We start from the raw sequence: 18,668 nt of genomic DNA, 5'->3' as shown, positions 1-18,668 counted from the left end.
ATACTCATAACTTTAAAGTTTTTGCAGATAATGATAAAAAAGTATTTTGATATTAAATAAGCAATGAACACGTGCACCCAATTCTCTGAAAAAGAAAAGGGCTTAGATCTCTTTTCACTTCTTTCTTTGTGCATAATGCCAGGAAGCAGTAATTCACTTGGCGATATCCTACTAATATGAATGAGTTGACCAGTTCTCCAATCATGCCACTGGTCTTCACTGGCTTCCACTGTATCAATAAATCAAGAGCATCTCTGCCTGCACAAATATTCTCAACTGAACACTTTTCCTAGTACCATAATCCCCCATGTATGAAAAGCATTATCAACATTGAGATGTTGAAAATAAATTCCTCAGGGATAAATACCACCTGACCTCTTATCAATTCAGCATGGTAGCTAGTAATTATTTGCAGGAGAAGAAAAAGAAGCTTGTTGAATACATATGGATACCTCCCCTTCAGCTTCTTTTTGAGCACAGTAGTTGTTACCATGTTGCTAAGTACCTTAGCTGTCTCAGGAATGTCCAGAAAGACCAGGGAGAAACATTCCCATTAGGAATCCCCACTTAAACATTAGGCGAATCCCATTCACCATCTTTTTTCTTTTCTGTTTTCTTATTGTTTAGAAAGCAGGGTCCTGCTCTGTCACCCAGCATATAGTGCAGTGGTGTGATCATAGCTCACTGCAGCCTCAATCTTCCACACTCAGATGATCTTGCTTCAGCCTCTCTGGGACCAGAGGTGTGTACCACTTTGCCTGAATTTTATTTTTATTTTTTTGGTAAAGACAAGGTCTTGTTATGTTGCCCAGGCTCCCTTTACCATGTTAGATATACAACTGGTATCCATCTGTGTCTCAGCAAAACACAGATTGCTAAGAAAACAAAAGGCAAAGTGAACTCCTGGCCTTGGCACTCCCTGGAACTCAAAGTTGACCTTTGATGTGCTACGTGGTGCCCAGGGAGGGCTGGGCATTCAGAGACCCAGAAAAAATGAGAAGAGACCGGAAGGGAGTCAGTTTTGCTTTCTGACTCTGAACCACCCAAAATTCAATATCAGAGCAGAATATTCTCCAGCTGGTTCATGCTAGCCACTATAGAAAATCCTGGAAGTAAACAAAATGTGCCTCTTTTTGTTTTGTTTTGTTTGTGGTCCTAGGGGATGCTCTTTATTAGCCCCAGTGGATACAGAAGAGGAAGCAGTTCATGCTTTAGTTACATTCATAGGCCCTACCTACTTGGTCTTGGAGCAATGCAGGGATCCCCCCAGGTTCCTAAACATGTGTCTCTTCATCTCTTGGCTGGTTTCTCATCTTGTGCAGAGTGGCTGGTGAGTGTTGAAAGGTAGCTTCTGGGTCTTCATATTCTCTAATGCAGCAGATAAAGCCTGTCAACTTTTTTTTTTTTTTTTGCTCTTGTTTTCCCTGGCTTCAAATTTTATTCTTATGTTCTCACATTTTACAAAATCCTAAAAGGCAAGCCATGCAGGAGTTGCAAATAAGTGGTTCCGAACAGACGCTTCCATAGATGTGTAAGACAGTCATAATGCACAGACAGTTCACCTCTGTCAGTTAATTTTGTAGGGATAGTTGGAAAGTGTTTAAAAGCTAGGGAAAACAAATTGTTTGAAACTGCTATACTAATTTCCTTAATTTAGGTCAGTGTAATTGTAGAGATGCAGGGATGCCTTGCAATATTTAAATCTCCACTGGAAGTAATCGAGTTGCTGCTAAGTGAGAATGTGGCATGATTACCCCAGTCAGATATATGCTGTAGAGTGGACAGCTTTGTCCTAAAATTAGATTATTACACATGGACAGTTCTGTGCTTTCCTTCCCGTTTTATTTAAATGGCCAGCGTGTGGCGCTGTCTCCTGTTAAAACACTGCTTGTGTAATTTCCAGCGGCTTCTCTCCAAATAAATCCCTTGGTATTTATGTGGCTCAATGTCAATTTCAATAGGGTTGAAAACATCAGAGAAGAAAAACCCACTTAAGACTTTTAACAGAATAGAGTTTCAGTAATTCTGAAGAGCACCCGTAGATTTATTTTCATGTTTAAACATGAAATTCAGAATAAACACAATTATTTATTTGAGCTTTGTTTTAAAACTGCATCAAAAAAGTCTCATTTTACAAAATTTTAAGTACGAATTTTATTAAAAAGTACATCATGCAACTCATATGAAAAGTAGGCCACTCAAAAGTGAGAAATGTCATTTTTAAAGTAATATAATTTAAGACTTCATTCAATTTATGCTTCTATTAATTTGTTTATGCTTCTCCAAATATTTGTTTAGGGGCAAGTCAGTAACATTTTTGTCATGTCAAGAACCAGAAATACAATAGTTACTGTTTATATTTTTAAATAGACTCCCACATTTGACTTTAAGTATTTCTAACTATTTGTATGTTTTTCAATATCTATGCGTATATGTAGAATTTGACATGAGAATCCTAAGTATTTATGGTTGCTTATAGTATTGTTGGTAACGTTAGAAGTAGGGTAAAATTTGTTAACTTCCTTGTCACTGGGGCAAGCATTCAGTGTTACTGGCGTCAGGCAGCCTGTGAAACCACTGGGTTTCAAAAACCCACCCTCCTTGCTGGGTACAGCATCTGTTCTGCTGTGTAAGACGCTAGAATCAAGAGGCCATCACATGTACTACAGAGACAGATTCGTGGTGGGGCTCTGGGAAGGAAAGTGCACCCACAGCCGATCATCACCATTGCCATCACCAGACAATTGCTCTGGACACATGAAAATGCACCTCTGACACTCTTTCATTTATTTATTTTTTTAATTTATTTTTTTTGGAGACGGAATCTTGCTCTGGCACCAGGCTGGAGTGCAGTGGCGGGATCTAGGCTGACTGCAACCTTTGCCTCCCAGGTTCAAGCGATTCCTCTGCCTCAGCCTCCCGAGTAGCTAGAATTACAGGTGTGCACCACCATGCCCAGCTAATTTTTCTATATTTTTTTTTGTTTTTTTGTATTTTAGTAGAGACAGGATTTCACCATGTTGGCCAGGATGGTCTCGATTTCCTCACCTCATGATCTGCCCACCTCGGCCTACCAAACTGCTGGGATTATAGGCGTGAGCCACTGCACCCGAGCTATATTTTAGTAATTATTTTAACTTTAGTAACGATTGCAGCCAGGACTTCTTAGTCTAGACTATCAGCACAAGTGTAGAACAGGCACCAAACTTAACACAGATTGATGGTGACATGACATGAAAGGGCAAAGAGACAAATTCTTGAGAAGTGGTGGTTGTTAGAAATCATAGTATTTGACAATTTTTCGTATATTTTGCAAAAGAAGTTTAAATGTCATTAAAATAGTCTTCAGTGCACAAAAGTAATAGGAAACACAATTCTAAAATTTTGTAAAATCTTAGGAAACATCAAGGTGACTAATAAAAGTGATCTCTTTAAACTGTAAGGACTGCAACTAAATTTTTATGATCTCGTTGAAGGGGAAAAATGTGTTACGTGTTCAAGTTACCCCCAAATAGTGTGACTAGCCTTGCAAGATTATAAAAGAAAGCAGAAGACTACAAATGGATGCGGTGGTCTTTTGTGTAAACTAGAGTGTATGGTCAAAGACCCTATGCCAAAAGCAATAATTGTTATTTGTAAAATCATTAAATTGGCCGTCGGGGAACAGATGGGAACAGTACCATAAAAGTACACCTCATTCCTGCCTGAAACCACACTGCTAAAGATGCAAATCTGACATTTATCCATTTAGTTCTGTCTGGAGAGGGAAAGCGGTTAAAGAAGAGCTTTAGCAGAGCTGAGCCAGCAAAGCCTGAGAACTTTGCGTGAGAGTTTGGAAGTATGGGTCAGGGTCAGTGCGCTTGCAGGGCACACTCCTTCATCTTGCCATTGTTGCTTTCCCTGAACTGAACTGCAATCTCTAAGAGAAGATGCACAGTCTTGCATCATCAAACGGAGGAAATTAGAAAGGAAACTAGACCTCATCTGTGACTTTCCTCCCCTCACTTTACTTTTTTCTGAAAACCAAAGCCAGGGATGACATCGCCCTGTTCATGACTCCTACATACAGTCATATTTAAGTATTTGTTCTCCAAGTTTTAAGCGAGTTCTCATTTTGCTTTTCCAAGAGAGGCATGTCAGATACAGATTATACTTACTACCTTTAAACTTCATTCTTACCCAATGTAGCTGGAAGACCTTTAAAAAAGCAAGTTACTGCCTGAAAAAAAAAATGTCTAAGTGAGTCTTGGCTAAATGTATTGGAAAAAGATGTCCATTTGATTGTTCAGAAATAGATTAGTATGTCCAATCCATATCAACACACATCTAAAAAAGATACTTTAAACAAAATTAAATCATAGATGCTACTTAAATCAAACCTTCTGTACCATTTTTAATGGTTATGTACCGTTTTCTTTTTGTTTGTTTTTTGAGACAGGATCTGGCTGTTACCAAGGCTGGAATTCAGTGGCATGATCTGGGCTCACTTCAGCGTCAACCTCCTGGCCTTACGCAGTCCTCCTACCTCAGCCTCCTGAGTAGCTGGGACCACCACCTTGCCTGGTTAGTTTTTGTACTTTTTGTAGAGATGAGGTTTCACCATGTTGCCTCAAATTGGTGGTCTCAAACTCCTGAGCTCAAGTTATCCTCCTGCCTTGGCCTCCCAAAGTGCTGGGATTATAGGCGTGAGCCACTGAGCCAGGCCTCAGATGTACTTTAATAATAATTATCCCTCAAAATGTAGTCCCTGGCTGAATTTGTATGGAATCACCTGGGGTTTTATTTAAAAGCTGACATTTCAACCCCCTACCCCAGACATATTGATTCAGAATCTCTGAATTTAGGGTCCTGGAGTCTATCTTTAGTAAAGATTTCAGGTGTTTCTCATTCTCTGCAGAAAAAACAGAGAAAAAAAAGAAAGAGGAAAAGAAACCAATAACTAAAGAAAATGCAAGGAGGATAATAACTTTCGGAAACTGTGAATGAGGGCTTTGTGTGATTCCTCCACAACCTGACCAAGACAACCACGCGCTTTGGTCTTTGTTCATGTAGAGATAAGTAAGAGATAATTAAGGTGCCTTTCTACTCTATTTAAATGTGTGTTTGTCTATTTAAGTCAAACCAAAGTCAATGTGAGGTTCAATTCTTCTCTAGACAAATTCGGATCATGGGGGTCAAGGAGACTTGGAGAAAGACACACTAAGCACCGTCTTACTACCTGCACCCTAGGGTCCTACCCCTTTATCCATCATTTCCTCATCATACTCAGGATTCTCCTCCCCTGTGGTTGGCTTTCATGAACTTAGGGTGTAGCTTACCCATTATGTCAAAAGTCAGAGAACTTCCATTTTTCAACTTGCAAGGCGAGCTGCATAATAAGTTGGGCATACGTGGGCAGAATGAAATAAAAACCTGGAATTTGACTGTTATTCTGACTTTACTAGAATGCTTTCCTTTTAAAAGTTACTTTAAGCTGCAATTAAAATAAATAATATGAGAAAGGCCTGCATAATCAAAGAGGATGTCTGTGATTACTCTAAAGGAAGAAAGCAACATAACCGCAAGTATTATTTTAACATATGCATAATAAGGTGGTCCTATATGTTTAAGTCCAAGCTTTCTGTTAAACTGACTGTTCTCTTTTGTGGTTTCTTATAAAATGCATTTATTCATAGAAATGAATATGCTATGGAACCCATATAAGTAGCACATTGCTTTTAAAAAGATACGGCGACCCCTGTGAAAATCCAAAGGCTGTTTTTAAAAGCTCAGCATGCTTGTCCTTGTGATTTCACTTTCTAGAATATGCATTTCATGATATGACACGCAAAATTATAAATCAAAGTTACCTAAGAAAATGTAGGTATATATATTTGCCTTCACCAAGACCACGTATTTGCTTAACTTTAAAACTCAAGACAAACACTAGGGAAGGATCCCCTGCAGCTTTTGGTAATGTTTTTATTAATTCACAAATGAAAGTGACAACATTTAGAAGACAATCCCTGTATTCAGACATCATTATTTATTTACACATGGCTTTATGTACATACCTGCTTGGGGTCACTATAGTTAGCTTCTTTACTCATTGTTAACATTAAGTATGTTTAACATACTCAAAAGAGATTTCCATTTGCAATTCTGAGCAATTTTAAAACAAATCATTGAAGTCATGTAAGCTTATGCCAAAGTTACTAGGTTTCCAGCCCAAGTAAAGCAGTGGCCCCCAACGTTTTTGGCACCAGGGACTGGTTTCATGGAAAACAATTTTTCCATGGACCTGGGGGTAGCAGGTGATGGCTTGGGGATGAAATTGTTCCTCCTCAGATGGACATTAGATTATCATAAGGAGTGTGCTACCTAGATGTCTTGCATGCATAGTTGACTATAGGGTTCGAGCCCTCATCAGCATCTAATGCCACCAGTGCTCTGACCTGAGGCGGGGCTCAGGCAGTAATGTTCCCTGCCCTCCTGCTCACCTCTTGCTGTGTGGCCCAGTTCCTAACAGGCCACTGACAGGTACCGGTCGGAGGCCTGGCGGTTGGGGACCCCTGAAGGAAAGGATTGTCATGGCTAAATCCTACAGATAGGGTCAGCTACATAATTTGTGAGGCTTCATGCAAAATGAAAATTCAGAGAAGGTTGTTCAAAATGTATAAAGTTTCAGGATGGTGATGACAGAACAGGCCTTCTAAGAGTGGGACTGTACCATTGTACTGCTTGCACGTCCATGAAACTGGCTCTGCCTACAGAAACTTTTGAACAAGATGATCCTGATTTTCTAATTCGCTGAGAAACACACCAAGGCCAAATAATTCTACTGCCCTCGCTGATTTAAGCCATGTGAAGAAATACATGTGTAAGATGATGTACTTTGAAAACACTCATAGTTATAATAGGATACCTGCAGATGGCTGTCATTGTAATTTGTTAACAGGAAGATCTCAAAATTGCAGAGGGCAACCTGTGTACAAAAACAGGGGAAAGGGTGGGAAATTGCAAAACAACTATACAGGCTCTGTGCAAAAGGGAATCGAGCCTTTTGAGGTAGCTTTGAGTAGAGCGAGGGCATCTAGGCACCCTGACGGTGCCTAGCTGGGTGCTTATGGAGATCCTGTATTTCCGAAGGTTAAAGTGCAATTGGATAGGAGACAGTGGAGGTGTCAGAGCACAGGAATAGCAGTCAGTTGCTCTCCATTTGAATAGGAGTGTGCCTGGGTCTTTTTTCTTTGGGGTCTCCTACCTGCAAGGAGGCTGTCACTTCCCGATGGAGCTCAGGGGAGTGTAAAGCTTTGTTACAGGCAATGTCTTATCAATGCCTCCGGTCTTTCCCTGGAAGGATCCTGGCTGGGGAGGGAGAACTCTGTGCTGAGAGAACACTGGAAAAGACGACAGGAGAGGACAGAGCGGCCATTCCAAAGCTAAAAAGGCTGGGTCAAGAGACTCGGGGCAAATTGTGGGGGAAAGAAAGAGGTGAAGACTCAAGTCTATTAGTCTATTTAGAAGAAATCACTCATTCTGGGCGTGCAAGGCTTACTAGGAAAACAGGCACCTGAGGAAACAAGGCGTGTGGACCTAAAGGTGATTAGCTATACACTGAGACTGTTTCTAGGGAAAATAGGGCGGGAGGGAGGTAAAGAGGGAGGGATGCGGGAAGGACAGAAGAAATGCAGGAGGGAGAGAAGGAGGAAGATGTCTTCAGGACACTGTAGGGCGTATGTCCACGCTCCCCTCCCCGTCTGCCTTACTGCCATTTCAGTTTTCTTCCCTTCTTTCCACTACCCGGGCAAAGGGATTTGGAGTATGTGAAAGCGTGGGAAAAGCCTGGACCCAGGGGAGGTCGGGAGAAAGCAGGCCACTTAGGGGAGCCGGGTCAATCCCCAGGCAGGTGGGACGTCCCTGGGGGTCCTGAGGCCTCTTCCCTCCAGCTGAAGGGAGCAGCCCTCCTGACAGGCCTGGGCCTGCTCACACCTAACGTTTACCTGGACGGAGGGGGGAGGTGGGAGGGGCAGGAAGCGGTTGGTGCGGACGGGAGAGGCGCCTGCGTGGGAGCCCTGCCCGCCGAGACCTGCGGCGTTGAGAGCCGCTCAGCGTCGCCCTCCCCAGAAGCGCCCCGGCCAGCAGCCCCAGAGACCGGCACACGAGCCCTGAGCCCGGCCCTCCTGTCACTCACACGCCTTCCAGCCAATGGAGCGGCCGCCTGTTCCCCTCACCCCACCCCTCTAGGGCGAGCCGGGAGGGAGGTCGGCGGGGAGGGTCTGGCCGGAGTTGAAGGATTGAACTTTGCGGCGGAGTCGCTGCGGCTGCCTGGTCCCCGGCAGTTCGGCCCCGGCGCGGAGCTGGGAGACTCGCCCGCGCCCGGCACCCTCGCCCCCGACCCGCAGCCATGGTGCCCGGGGCGCCCGGCGTGGTCCTGACCCTCTGCCTCTGGCTGGTGGCCTCCGGGGGCTGCCTAGCGGCCGGCCCCGGCGCCGCTGCTGCGCGACGGCTGGACGAGTCGCTGTCTGCCGGGAGCGTCCAGCGCGCCCGCTGCGCCTCCAGGTGCCTGAGCCTGCAGATCACTCGCATCTCCGCCTTCTTCCAGCACTTCCAGGTACCGGGAGGCCCTCGCTTGCCCGGGGTTCTTTCTGGGGCTGCGGCGGCGGCGGGGGCGCATTGGGGCGCGCTCCTCAGAGCCTGGGCGCGCAAAGTTCTCGGCCACCGCGGCGGGCTGATCTCGGCTTCCCCTAGGCGTGGATCTTACAGTCAGGGTGCTGGAACTCTCTTTCCAGCCTCTTCCCCGCCCCTGAAACGAAAAAGAAGCCCGAGGCATCTTGCTCCAACTCCTTCCTTCCCAGCAGTAAACCAAATGCGATTTCCCTGGGGAGGGCGTCTTAGATGCCGAGGGTGGGTGCCTGAATGTGGCGGTTTCCCGGGAATTGACTGTGCGAGACTCCGGGCGGCTGGCGACTCCCGCAAAGTTCCAGGCGCCCCGGGTCACTGGGAGGGAGTCCAGGAGGCGCGCCTGGGTACGCCCAGGGACCTCGCCTCGAGCTCCAGCCCCGCAGGTGCCTGCGGGCCTACACTTTGTCTGAGTGAGGATTTTCACCCTCCGCGGGCCCAGAGCTCGCTGCCCACCCTTGGAGCCCCAGCCAGGGCACTCGTGCCAAGGCGTCTTCCAGGGTGCGTGTATGTGCGTGTTGGGGGGTGTGGGTGGCTGTGCGCGCCTCAATTTGGAACCCCAAAAATTCAAGGTCTTGTTCTGGACTAGCGTAGAGCGTCAGGAAAGAAGTGCTGGGGACAGGGGATTTGGCGGGGCCGTGTTTGGATACTCCGGGGACGAGTCCCTAGTGCACTGTCCCCCAAACCCCGTGCGTAGGTTCTTTCAGCCTGAGGATAGCGGAGTGTGTGTGTGCGCGCGTGTGTGTGGGAGGCTCCGGGAACCGGGCTCTTGGCTGCAGCTGATCGCCGGGACTCAGCCCCGTGGCGCGGACCCCGCCGGAGGCTCCGGATGCCGGTGGGCGCACCGGAGCAGGTTCCGGGCTCAGCGGGCGCGAGTGTAGCTGCTGCCTCCACCAGCCCAGACGAGCGCGCGAGCTCTGAAATCCTTCACTTATTTTTCTCTCTCACCCTTCTCGCCTCTATTACTAGGTGCCCACCTGTTCCACGTTCCCAACTTCTCGTCTCAGGGAAACTCGGGGGAGACCAAAAGAAAAGGTGGGGGTTGGGGGGAGGGGGAATCCTTGGCTGGGCGGGAACTGGGGCCAAACACTTGGCTCTTAAACTGGGCGCCCCTCCTGCCGGGGCTGGGTCAAGGGGGTTCCCCCGAAGGGCCCTGGGAATTAAGCTGCCAGAGGAGGCCATATTAATAAGGGTGGAGTGTGGAAGTGATTCCCCTCAGCCCTCGAGGATGATCTTGAACCGACTGGTGACGCTGGCGCTTTCGAGAGTGTGCAGTTGTGTTTGTTCTAAGTCATAGAAGCAGCATCTTGAGGGTGTCAGAGAAATGGAAACGCTCTGCGGTCCTCCTGGGTCTTCAGGGAATGGAAAACCCAGTGCTCACCTCCTGTGTTGAAATTACCCAGACCTCCTGGACAGAGCCAGGAGAGAGCTGGTCTCCGGGCACCTGGTTTCCAACCCTCCGAGTCCTACCCTGAAAGTCGCTCTCCTGAGAAGATGCCACACTATTGTTTGAAACAACTGAAAACAAAACAAAACAGAGCAGCCTATTCCCAGGGAGAAAGAGTACCTTTTTTTTTTTTTTTTTTTAATTGAATTGTCAGTGCTGTAATTTATTTGTTTTACAGTTTCAGTGGCTAAAGCAGCAGCTTAGATGAAGCCAGTTCCCGTGAAAGGCTTTTCTTGTGGTCTCCTTGGCATGATTTCTCTTTGGAAGAAAAACTGCTGACAGAATGCACATTGCCAGACAATCCTGATTACATTTTAATTAGCTGGGGGTGAAATAAGCTGCAAATTACTCAGTTAAGACTTAATAAGTGCTGTGTTTGTAATCAATTGCAAAGCCATTCTGGGAGCTTTAACCCTAACCTGGTAATGCCTATCTGATTTATCTAAATTGCAGGGATTAAGCTTTTTTAAGATCTGAAAAGACAGCAACACACTCTCCTTATAAAACCCCAAGCTCCCCTGTTCCCAGCTGCTTGCCTTTTGTTTTTGTTTTTGTTTTCTTTTTATAATTAGAAGGAAGATGGGCCGGGTGCAGTGGCTCATGCCTATAATTCCTGCACTTTGGGAGGCCAAGGCGGTTGGATCATTTCAGGTCAGGAATTCGAGACCAGCCAGGCCAACATGAAACCCCTGTCTCTACAAAAAAATACAAAAATGAGCCTGGTGTGGTGGCACATGCCTATAGTCCCAGCTACTAAGGAGGCTGAGGCAGGAGAATCCTTGAACCCTGGAGGTGTTAGTTGCAGTGAGCCGAGATCACACCACTGCACTCCAGCCTGCATGACAGAGCAAGACTCTGTCTTAAAAATAAATAAATAAATAAAATAAAAGAATGTGGAACAATCAGTCTGTAGGCAACTAATGACACTGCATGTGGTGTTTATTAGTCTATTTATAAAGGTCTTCCTACAGGAAGTCTTAGGGAGATCCCTTTCCTATATGGTCACCCCACCCTTCCAACTCCTGCAAGTGAGCCCACCCATAAAGCAATCTCTGGAGCAGGTGCCTGTTTCCATCTTCTCTTGCACTATTTCAGGCCATGTTTAAGGATGGGAGAAGCTTGCTTGGCCTCCAGTCTGGATGCCAGCCAGGTATGTGGACTTTCAAGTATGAAAGCTGTCAGGCCTTGCCTCAGGAGAGCCCAGCCTATGCACTCATGGTGTAGGCAGCGACCTGCTGGCGTTGGCCTGCAGAGGAAGCTGTAGTATCATAGTCTGTGCCCCAGTTGTCCCCACTTTCCTCCACTGCCCACCCCTGCAGCAAAAAGACAGAAAAGTGGTTTGTAGATGTGCACACCTCACACCTCCAGGTCTGCAGGCTGCTTCTGCCCCACCTGCACACAGTGGCTGTCAACCATGCCCAAAAACACAAGGGACTCAGGACTGAGGCATGGGGTTGGGAATGCAGAGCAGCGGTACCTGAGGAATCCAACATTGCTCTGACCTGGAATTGCTTAGAATGTCATACAGAAAGGAAGATGGGATGAAAATCCCATCATTTCACTACTGAATGCGGCCCTTCATTCATGAAAAGAAACAGTGCATGTTAGCACCTCCTGAAATGTCAGTATCTGGCTCCAGTAAGCTTTGTCCAGCATTCAGCACAGAGCTCTTTCAGGCTCACAAATATTACACATATGTGCTGTTAGCAGAGTGAAGAGGAGCTATATGCCTGTGAGGTATGGAACAGGGAGGTGGGCTCTGGGGCTGGGCAGATCTGCTCTGCACCCAGGCTCTGTTGCTTCATAGATGGGTAGTTTGGGTGCATCACACCACCTTCCTGAATGTCAGTCCCTCGTGTGCCCAGTGGGGGAGGACCGGCCCTGCAAGGTGCAATCAGGATGCAAAACGTGTTGGGGTAATGTGAGTGATGGTAATCCAGCAGCTAGCACTACCCAGAAGATTAGTAAGGAGGAGCCATTCTTCCGAGTGTTTTACAAGTACTACCTCTTTTAATCCCCACAACACTCCTAGGAGACAGCTACTGAATTAGGGAAGAACTCAGACGTCTTGAAAAAGTTGGCTTATCACAGTTCATTGATGGTTTAGCTGGGTTCCCAGTGAGAATGGCTTCTATCTTTTGGCTTTGTTTCTATTGTTAGAATTTTTGTTGGTTAGCTGGATAATTCAGCTCAGGACTGACTACCTAATTTTCAGGGCCTAGTGCAAAATAAAAATGTGGGGCCTCTTAGCAAGAAAAAAAAGTGTTTGTTAAAGGATCTAAGATATAAAACATTTTCCTTTCTTCTGTGACTTGCTTCTCTTAACTTGTCATGGTGTTTTAAATTTCCTATTCCATGTTGTTCTCAGTAAAGAAAATTTGAAAGTTTAATTATTAGCATGACATGAACTCTTCTTTTTTATGTTGTGAAATGCCAGCTTTACACACAAATATCAGAGCAATTTAATTCCTGGAGGGAGCCCTAAAACGGCCAGAGGGGCCAAACAGTCAGAGTTGGAAATGGTGGAAGGAGGAAGAAAAGGCTCCCCAAGGCTTTGGTCTCACAGGCACGTGGAGCCTTGGGCTCAGACATGTGTGCTCAGGCATGATGCTGGCCAGGTCCCCTCTTCTGCCTGCTGCTGCACCCAGGGATTGCACTCCAGCCTGGCACAGGTCCTCTGGAAGTTGAGCCAGGTACCTCCCCTTCCTAGGCCAGCTGCTCCTGCCCCCAGTAGATGGGCAGCCCCCAGGTGTATTGCAACTTCCTCAGTGAATGTGCCTCAGTGTCTCAGAATTGGGCTGGTCACCCACCAAACACGCCATTGTGCTACCAGCATGGAATGGGGACAGACACTGCCATACCATGGTCACTGTAGGACATGCATATGGCCAACTCTGATCCTCTCTGCACTCATGCCCAGGCCCCTGCAGGGATCATAGTGGGCAGGGATCATGGGATGGGAGCCTGGGATGCCAGGTGATGGGGGAATGGGTGGCAAGAGCCTGTCCTGGAAAGGTGAGGGTGCGGTGAGAGTCAGGATCGGTTGTGAGCTGACATGTCCGCTCTCCAGGGAGTACTGTAGTGTGCTATTGACTCTTACATACAAAACTCAAACTCAGAGAATTTCAGTATGGCCATTGCAGAGCATCCCCCAAGCCCAGGTCCTCTTGTGAGCATAGAGTGGACTGCACTGGTCATATGTCTGTGAAACTGACCTAGTTTGCTTTGTTTGTATGTCAAGGATGCGGCCATCTGGGAAAGGTTAAGCCTACTGTAGCATTGCAGTTCATCATAGGGTCACCTGTAATGTTAAAGAGTATGATGCTGACATGTTCATTGGGGAGAAACATCTCTCGTCTTATGTGCTCAACTTCTCTAAAAGATTAAAGAGAGGGAAAGGAGGAAGCTGGTGCCTGAGATAAGCCTTGACTCTTCATAGGTAACTCTTGCTGCACTTGAGAGTGACTGTGCGCCTTACGCTTCATCCTGGACACTCCCTCTCCTCTGACCTCCCCTGGGTCTGCCTATGGTGGCACAGGTGTAGCTGAGCCTTGAGCTCTAAGCATAGTCAGTTCCTTAAGCATGGGCAGGCTTGTGACCTGCCATTGGCAGCCTCAGCATTGGTAGGCCTGGAACCTGCTCTTTCTCTGCCTGTGTTTTCTCAACGGAGGCTTAAGAGAGTAGGATTTGAGGAAAAGTAGTAGTCACTTGAGAGGGCAAATGAAGCAAGGAGAGGTGGTGTGTATGTGTATCTGCGTCTTTGCCAGATTTCAGAATGCCCAGGGAGAAAGTGGATGGGATCCTGCTGGAACACAAATGGCAGGTTGCTGGCAGCCTTGGCCCTAGGGTTTCAGGATTTTACTGGTGTTAAGAAATAATTCCTTAATGGGACATTATTCACCCTCTAAACTACCACACTGATAGGCTCCCTTCGGCAGCTGATTAGAGATCAGAGGCTCTTCCTAGTAGTAATTGGAAGCTGTTTGTTTTGGCAAAAAGGAGAATGAAGCTGGTGATGAGATCACTCCACTTAGAGGACCAGCCTCTCCTCCAAGGAAAAGTAAACAAACAATTAGTGCATCAAAACCCCAGAAACTACAAATCAGCCCCAGGCTCACAGATTTCAGAGGAGTGGATTTTGTGGTGCTCATACCCAGCCTATGATGTGTCCATTTGCCCTGTGCTGAGTTTTCAGTTGTATTGCAGGATGATCAGGCATTTAGAGAGCCACTGGGAGAGACAAGACTCGATGCAGTTTGGTCTTGGTGTTTCCTGGTCTGAGTCACTGGCTCTCTGGCTGCATTTCTAACATGTTCTGAATTTGACTCAAATGAAACCTTATGCTAGTCATTGCAATTTTTTGTTTTTAATACGGCATTTCTCTTTGAATATGATTTAAAACTCTACCTTACTGTGACTGTAATAAAACATTTTAAAAACAATAGAAAATATACTTATTAACTTATTTCTTCATGCAGTGTATCAAATATATATATATATATCAGATATATATGTATCTCTATATACATATTTGTATATATATGATATTATTTATGCATCTACATGTGTTTGGACACCCAAAGTAAAAAGGTAATATTGTTGGTGTAAGTGTTCCTACCTTAAAAAGTGCAATCATACATTTGGAGGTTATCATATTTATTCAAAATAAATTCACCACATTTCATGTTCTAACCTACCAGATACATTTCAATGAGTGAGTATAAAATATTAGGGTTAAAATAGAGAGACTTATGAAAGTGTTAGGGGGCACTGCTTGTATTAAGTCAGAAAGGGAGACATTCCAATGGATTACTTGGTACTGCTTTCCAGAAACCTGACTCTTACACCACTTTGTGGGGAAGGGAGGTTTGAGACAGCAATTAGTGAAGCATATCCATAGTATCAAAAGGCATTTTTATTTATGAAATAGGACCGGAAAAAACTGAGAAAATGCCTCATTGCAATGCCTTGTGTAAAGTATAGAAGAACGTAATTTCTGTGCATCTAAGCTCAAAGAGCCTCAGGGTTCTGAAGTCAGATACCTTTCAACCTTTCCATTTAACTTACCCTGGGCTCCATATTTTGAAAGCAGGTTGTCTATCAACATATGGCATTTATTAAGTATGACCTAGTTTTTCCTCTTTACATTAATCAAAGATATCCATAACTCTTTCAAGCTTTAGATTAGCATTAGGTTGCCCCCATGACCAGAGCTGATTGATAAAATGAATAGTCATGACATTTTACTTCTCTTTGCACCATCATCTTAGGAAAATGTGTCATTTTTCGGGTGCTTCTGAAATATTTTAAAAGAGGCGATAGACATCAATTCCTTCTCCAGTCAATGTAGTTGCTGACCTCTTGCCTCTCACCCTACCATTCCCCAGCTCCTGTATCAGCTGCTAATAGCTTACAGCTGCTTCCTTGTAAGGCAATAACCTTTGGCCGATGGGCGCCATCTTGCTTGCAAGGTCATACATCCTCCTTTCTTGATGTGGGCAGACCATGGCAATTGGCTCTCTGCTCAGGAAATATAGGAGGCCAGCCCCCTTCTGGAATCAGCTCTGTAATGCAATTCATGCTCAAAAGCATCACATGGGATCAGGCTCATGCAGGGCTCTGGCTGAGATCCCATCCCCACACAGGTCTTATCTCTGCCTTCTCCTGCTTCTTCCTTTCCTCTTGTACTGAGAGCTTCTCTCCCCAACCTTATACATCCCATGTCCAAGAAACCACATTTCAACCTCTGCTTCTAGGAAACCTAGTCTAAGACACCTGCCTTCAGAAACACTTGGTCCAATTCAACCCTTTTCTTTTTTCAGATCAAACAACTTGATTCTTATAGAAATGACCTGTTCAAGCTAGTAGGTAAAAGAAGTAAAAATATAACCTAGCTTTTACACTCTTAGCTAAGACTTCTTTTACTATCCTTTAAAAATATATAGAGTATACAAAGTTAAAAAATCATTTTAAATAAAGAAACAGATTCAGAAGATTTTCTGTTACTTGAATTTAGTTTCTAGCTCCTGATGACTTCACTAAAAAGATTTTCATTCTTGGACCTAGTAGGTAAGCACATCATGCTCCCTCATTGTTGAGAATTCAATGAAATGTGAAAATATGCACTGTTCAGGCAAGCTTGAAATAGCTGTAGGGTAGGTGGGCAGTAGCTGGAGTAAGAGGACATCATTAAAAACAGTACTCCATGGCAGGTCTAGGAAGAAGGCAAGAGATCCTCAATATTTCAGGTATTAGCCAACATTGGATTTACTCAGCATGCAACCAGAGGAGCGACATCCCCAAAAAGCTACATCCTCCAATACCTACAATCCTTCGTATATTTTAAAAATATAATTCATGCATGGTTTCAAAGAGGTGAGGGGATACAGTTTCCCTGATGGTAAAGAGGGTTGGATAAAAATATTTATCCTTACTAGTAAATATGCAAAGAATGCCCAGAAAGGAACAAATGTAGCATTTGTAGATTGTTTTCATGTAAATCACTGCTTGTATAAGTGCTGGATTTATTTTTTTCTTTAAAAAAATACTGATTTATTTGCATTTCCCTGATCACTAGTGACGTTGAGCATTTTTTTTCATATGTTTGTCGGCCAGTTGTATATCTTCTTTTGAGATTGTTTATTCATGTCCTTAGCCCACTTTTTGATGGAATTGCTTGTTTTTTCTCCTTGCTGATTTGTCTGAGTTCCTTGTAGATTCTGGATATTAGTTATTTGTCAGATGTATAGGTTGTGAAGATTTTCTCCCACTCTGTGGGTTATCTGTTTACTCTGTTGACTGTTCTTTTTGCTGTGCGAAAGCTCTTCAGTTTAATTAAGTCCCACCTATTTATCTTTGTTCTTGTGCATTTGGTTTTGGGTATTTGGTCATGAAATATTTGCCTAACCCAATGTCTCAAAGGTTAGAACTTTTATAGTTTTTTAGAATTTTTATAGAATTTTTATAGTTTCAGGTCTCAGATTTAAGTCCTTGATCCATCTTGAGTTGATTTTTGTATAAGGTGAGAGATGAGGATCGTTTCATTCTCTTACATGTGATTTGCCAATTATCCCAGCACCATTTGTTGAATAAGGTGTACTTTCTCCACTTTATGTTTTTGTTTGCTTTGTCAAACCACAATGCAATACTACAATACTCCCTCAAGAATGGCCATTATGAAAAAATCAAAAAATAATAGATGTTGGCATGGATGCGGTGAAAAGGGAACACTTCTACATTGCTGGTGGGAATGTAAACTGGTACAACCACTATGGAAAATGGTGTGGAGATTCCTTAAAGAACTAAAAATAGAACTACCGTTTGATCCAGCAATCCCACTTACTGGGTATCTACCCAGAGAAAAGAAGTCATTATACAAAAAAGATACTTGCACACACATGTTTATAACAGCACAATTCACAGTTGCAAAAATGTGGAAGCAGCTCAAATGCCCATCAATCAATGAGTGGATAAAGAAACTGTGGGGGGTGTGTGCCTGTGTGTGTGTGTGTGTGTGTACAGTGGAATACCACTCAAGCCATACAAAGGAATGAACTAATGGCATTCACAGCAAGCTGGATGGGATTGGAAAACCATATTGTAAGTGAAGTAACTCAGGAATGGAAAACCAAACGTTGTATGTTCTCACTCATAAGTGGGAAATAAGCTATGAGGATGCAAAGGCATAAGAGTGATACAATGGTCTTTGGGGACTCTTGGGGGAAAGGGTGGGAAGAGGGTGAGGAATAAAAGACTACAAACTGGGTTCAGTGTATACTGGTCGGGTGATGGGTGCACCAAATTCTCACAAATCACCACTAAAGAACTTACTTGTGTAACCAAATACCACCTGCTCCACAGAAACCTATAGAAATAAAAATGTTTAAAAGTAATGATTTAATACTTTCCATTTATTTTAGCTAATATCAGTGGATTGTTACAATTCCAAAGATGAGCTAAAACCTCTGTTGAGGAACTTAGGGTCTATTTGGGGCTAAAACTTGTTTGTAAACAGACATGTTCAGTCCAATAGATGGAGTTTTTTGTATGAGATCTCAGAGGAGGGTGTTTATCTTTTTAGGGAAAGTCTCATGACTGCTAGCTGAGTTATTCCAGCTTGGAACAGCATGTGTATAAATAGAGAGTCCTGCAACAGTGTGGTCTGTCTTCTGGGGACCATAACCTAAATGGCCACGATATAGCATAAGCCTCCGAGGTAGCATCCAGGCTTTGGGAATTTGTTAGAGAAGGAATAAATTGCCACAAAGCTCAAGTCCTTTGTTCTGCAAGACAGGTTAAGAGCATGCCCATTGTAACCTGATGCCACATTTAAGCCACAAGACAGGGGTGTGTGTCTTGCTGGTTCTTGCTAATCTGGTTGAATTTCAATTCTTTTCAGTTGATCTCTATGGAGATCCTTGTTTGCACCCCTAAGAAAGAGTGAAAAGGAGGCTGTAAGGGAAGAAAGGAGGAAAAGGAGGCTGTTCATCTCTTGGCATAGGGTTGGACACACCTGAATTAGTGGGGTCCAACCGAAAGTTAGAAGCTCTCCGGAATTCCT

General features: G+C 44.5%; 1 protein-coding gene across 1 annotated transcript in view; it reads left to right on the top strand.

Moving 5' to 3' along the window:
- Positions 1-8,257: 8,257 nt before the first annotated feature.
- ANOS1 (anosmin 1) overlaps positions 8,258-18,668 on the top strand; it is a 192,645-nt gene continuing 182,234 nt past the window's right edge. The window contains exon 1 of the mRNA XM_032285867.1: positions 8,258-8,593. Coding sequence (XP_032141758.1) covers positions 8,387-8,593 — 207 coding nt within the window. The 5' untranslated portion in view covers positions 8,258-8,386. The remainder of the gene's footprint in view (positions 8,594-18,668) is intronic.

The sequence above is a fragment of the Sapajus apella genome, unplaced genomic scaffold (assembly GCF_009761245.1).
Source record: "Sapajus apella isolate SASKATOON/1434 unplaced genomic scaffold, GSC_monkey_1.0 scaffold17, whole genome shotgun sequence".
Classification (NCBI taxonomy): Eukaryota; Metazoa; Chordata; class Mammalia; order Primates; family Cebidae; genus Sapajus; species Sapajus apella.
Note: the sequence above shows the minus strand (reverse complement) of the source record. Positions and strands in the feature narration are given on the sequence as shown.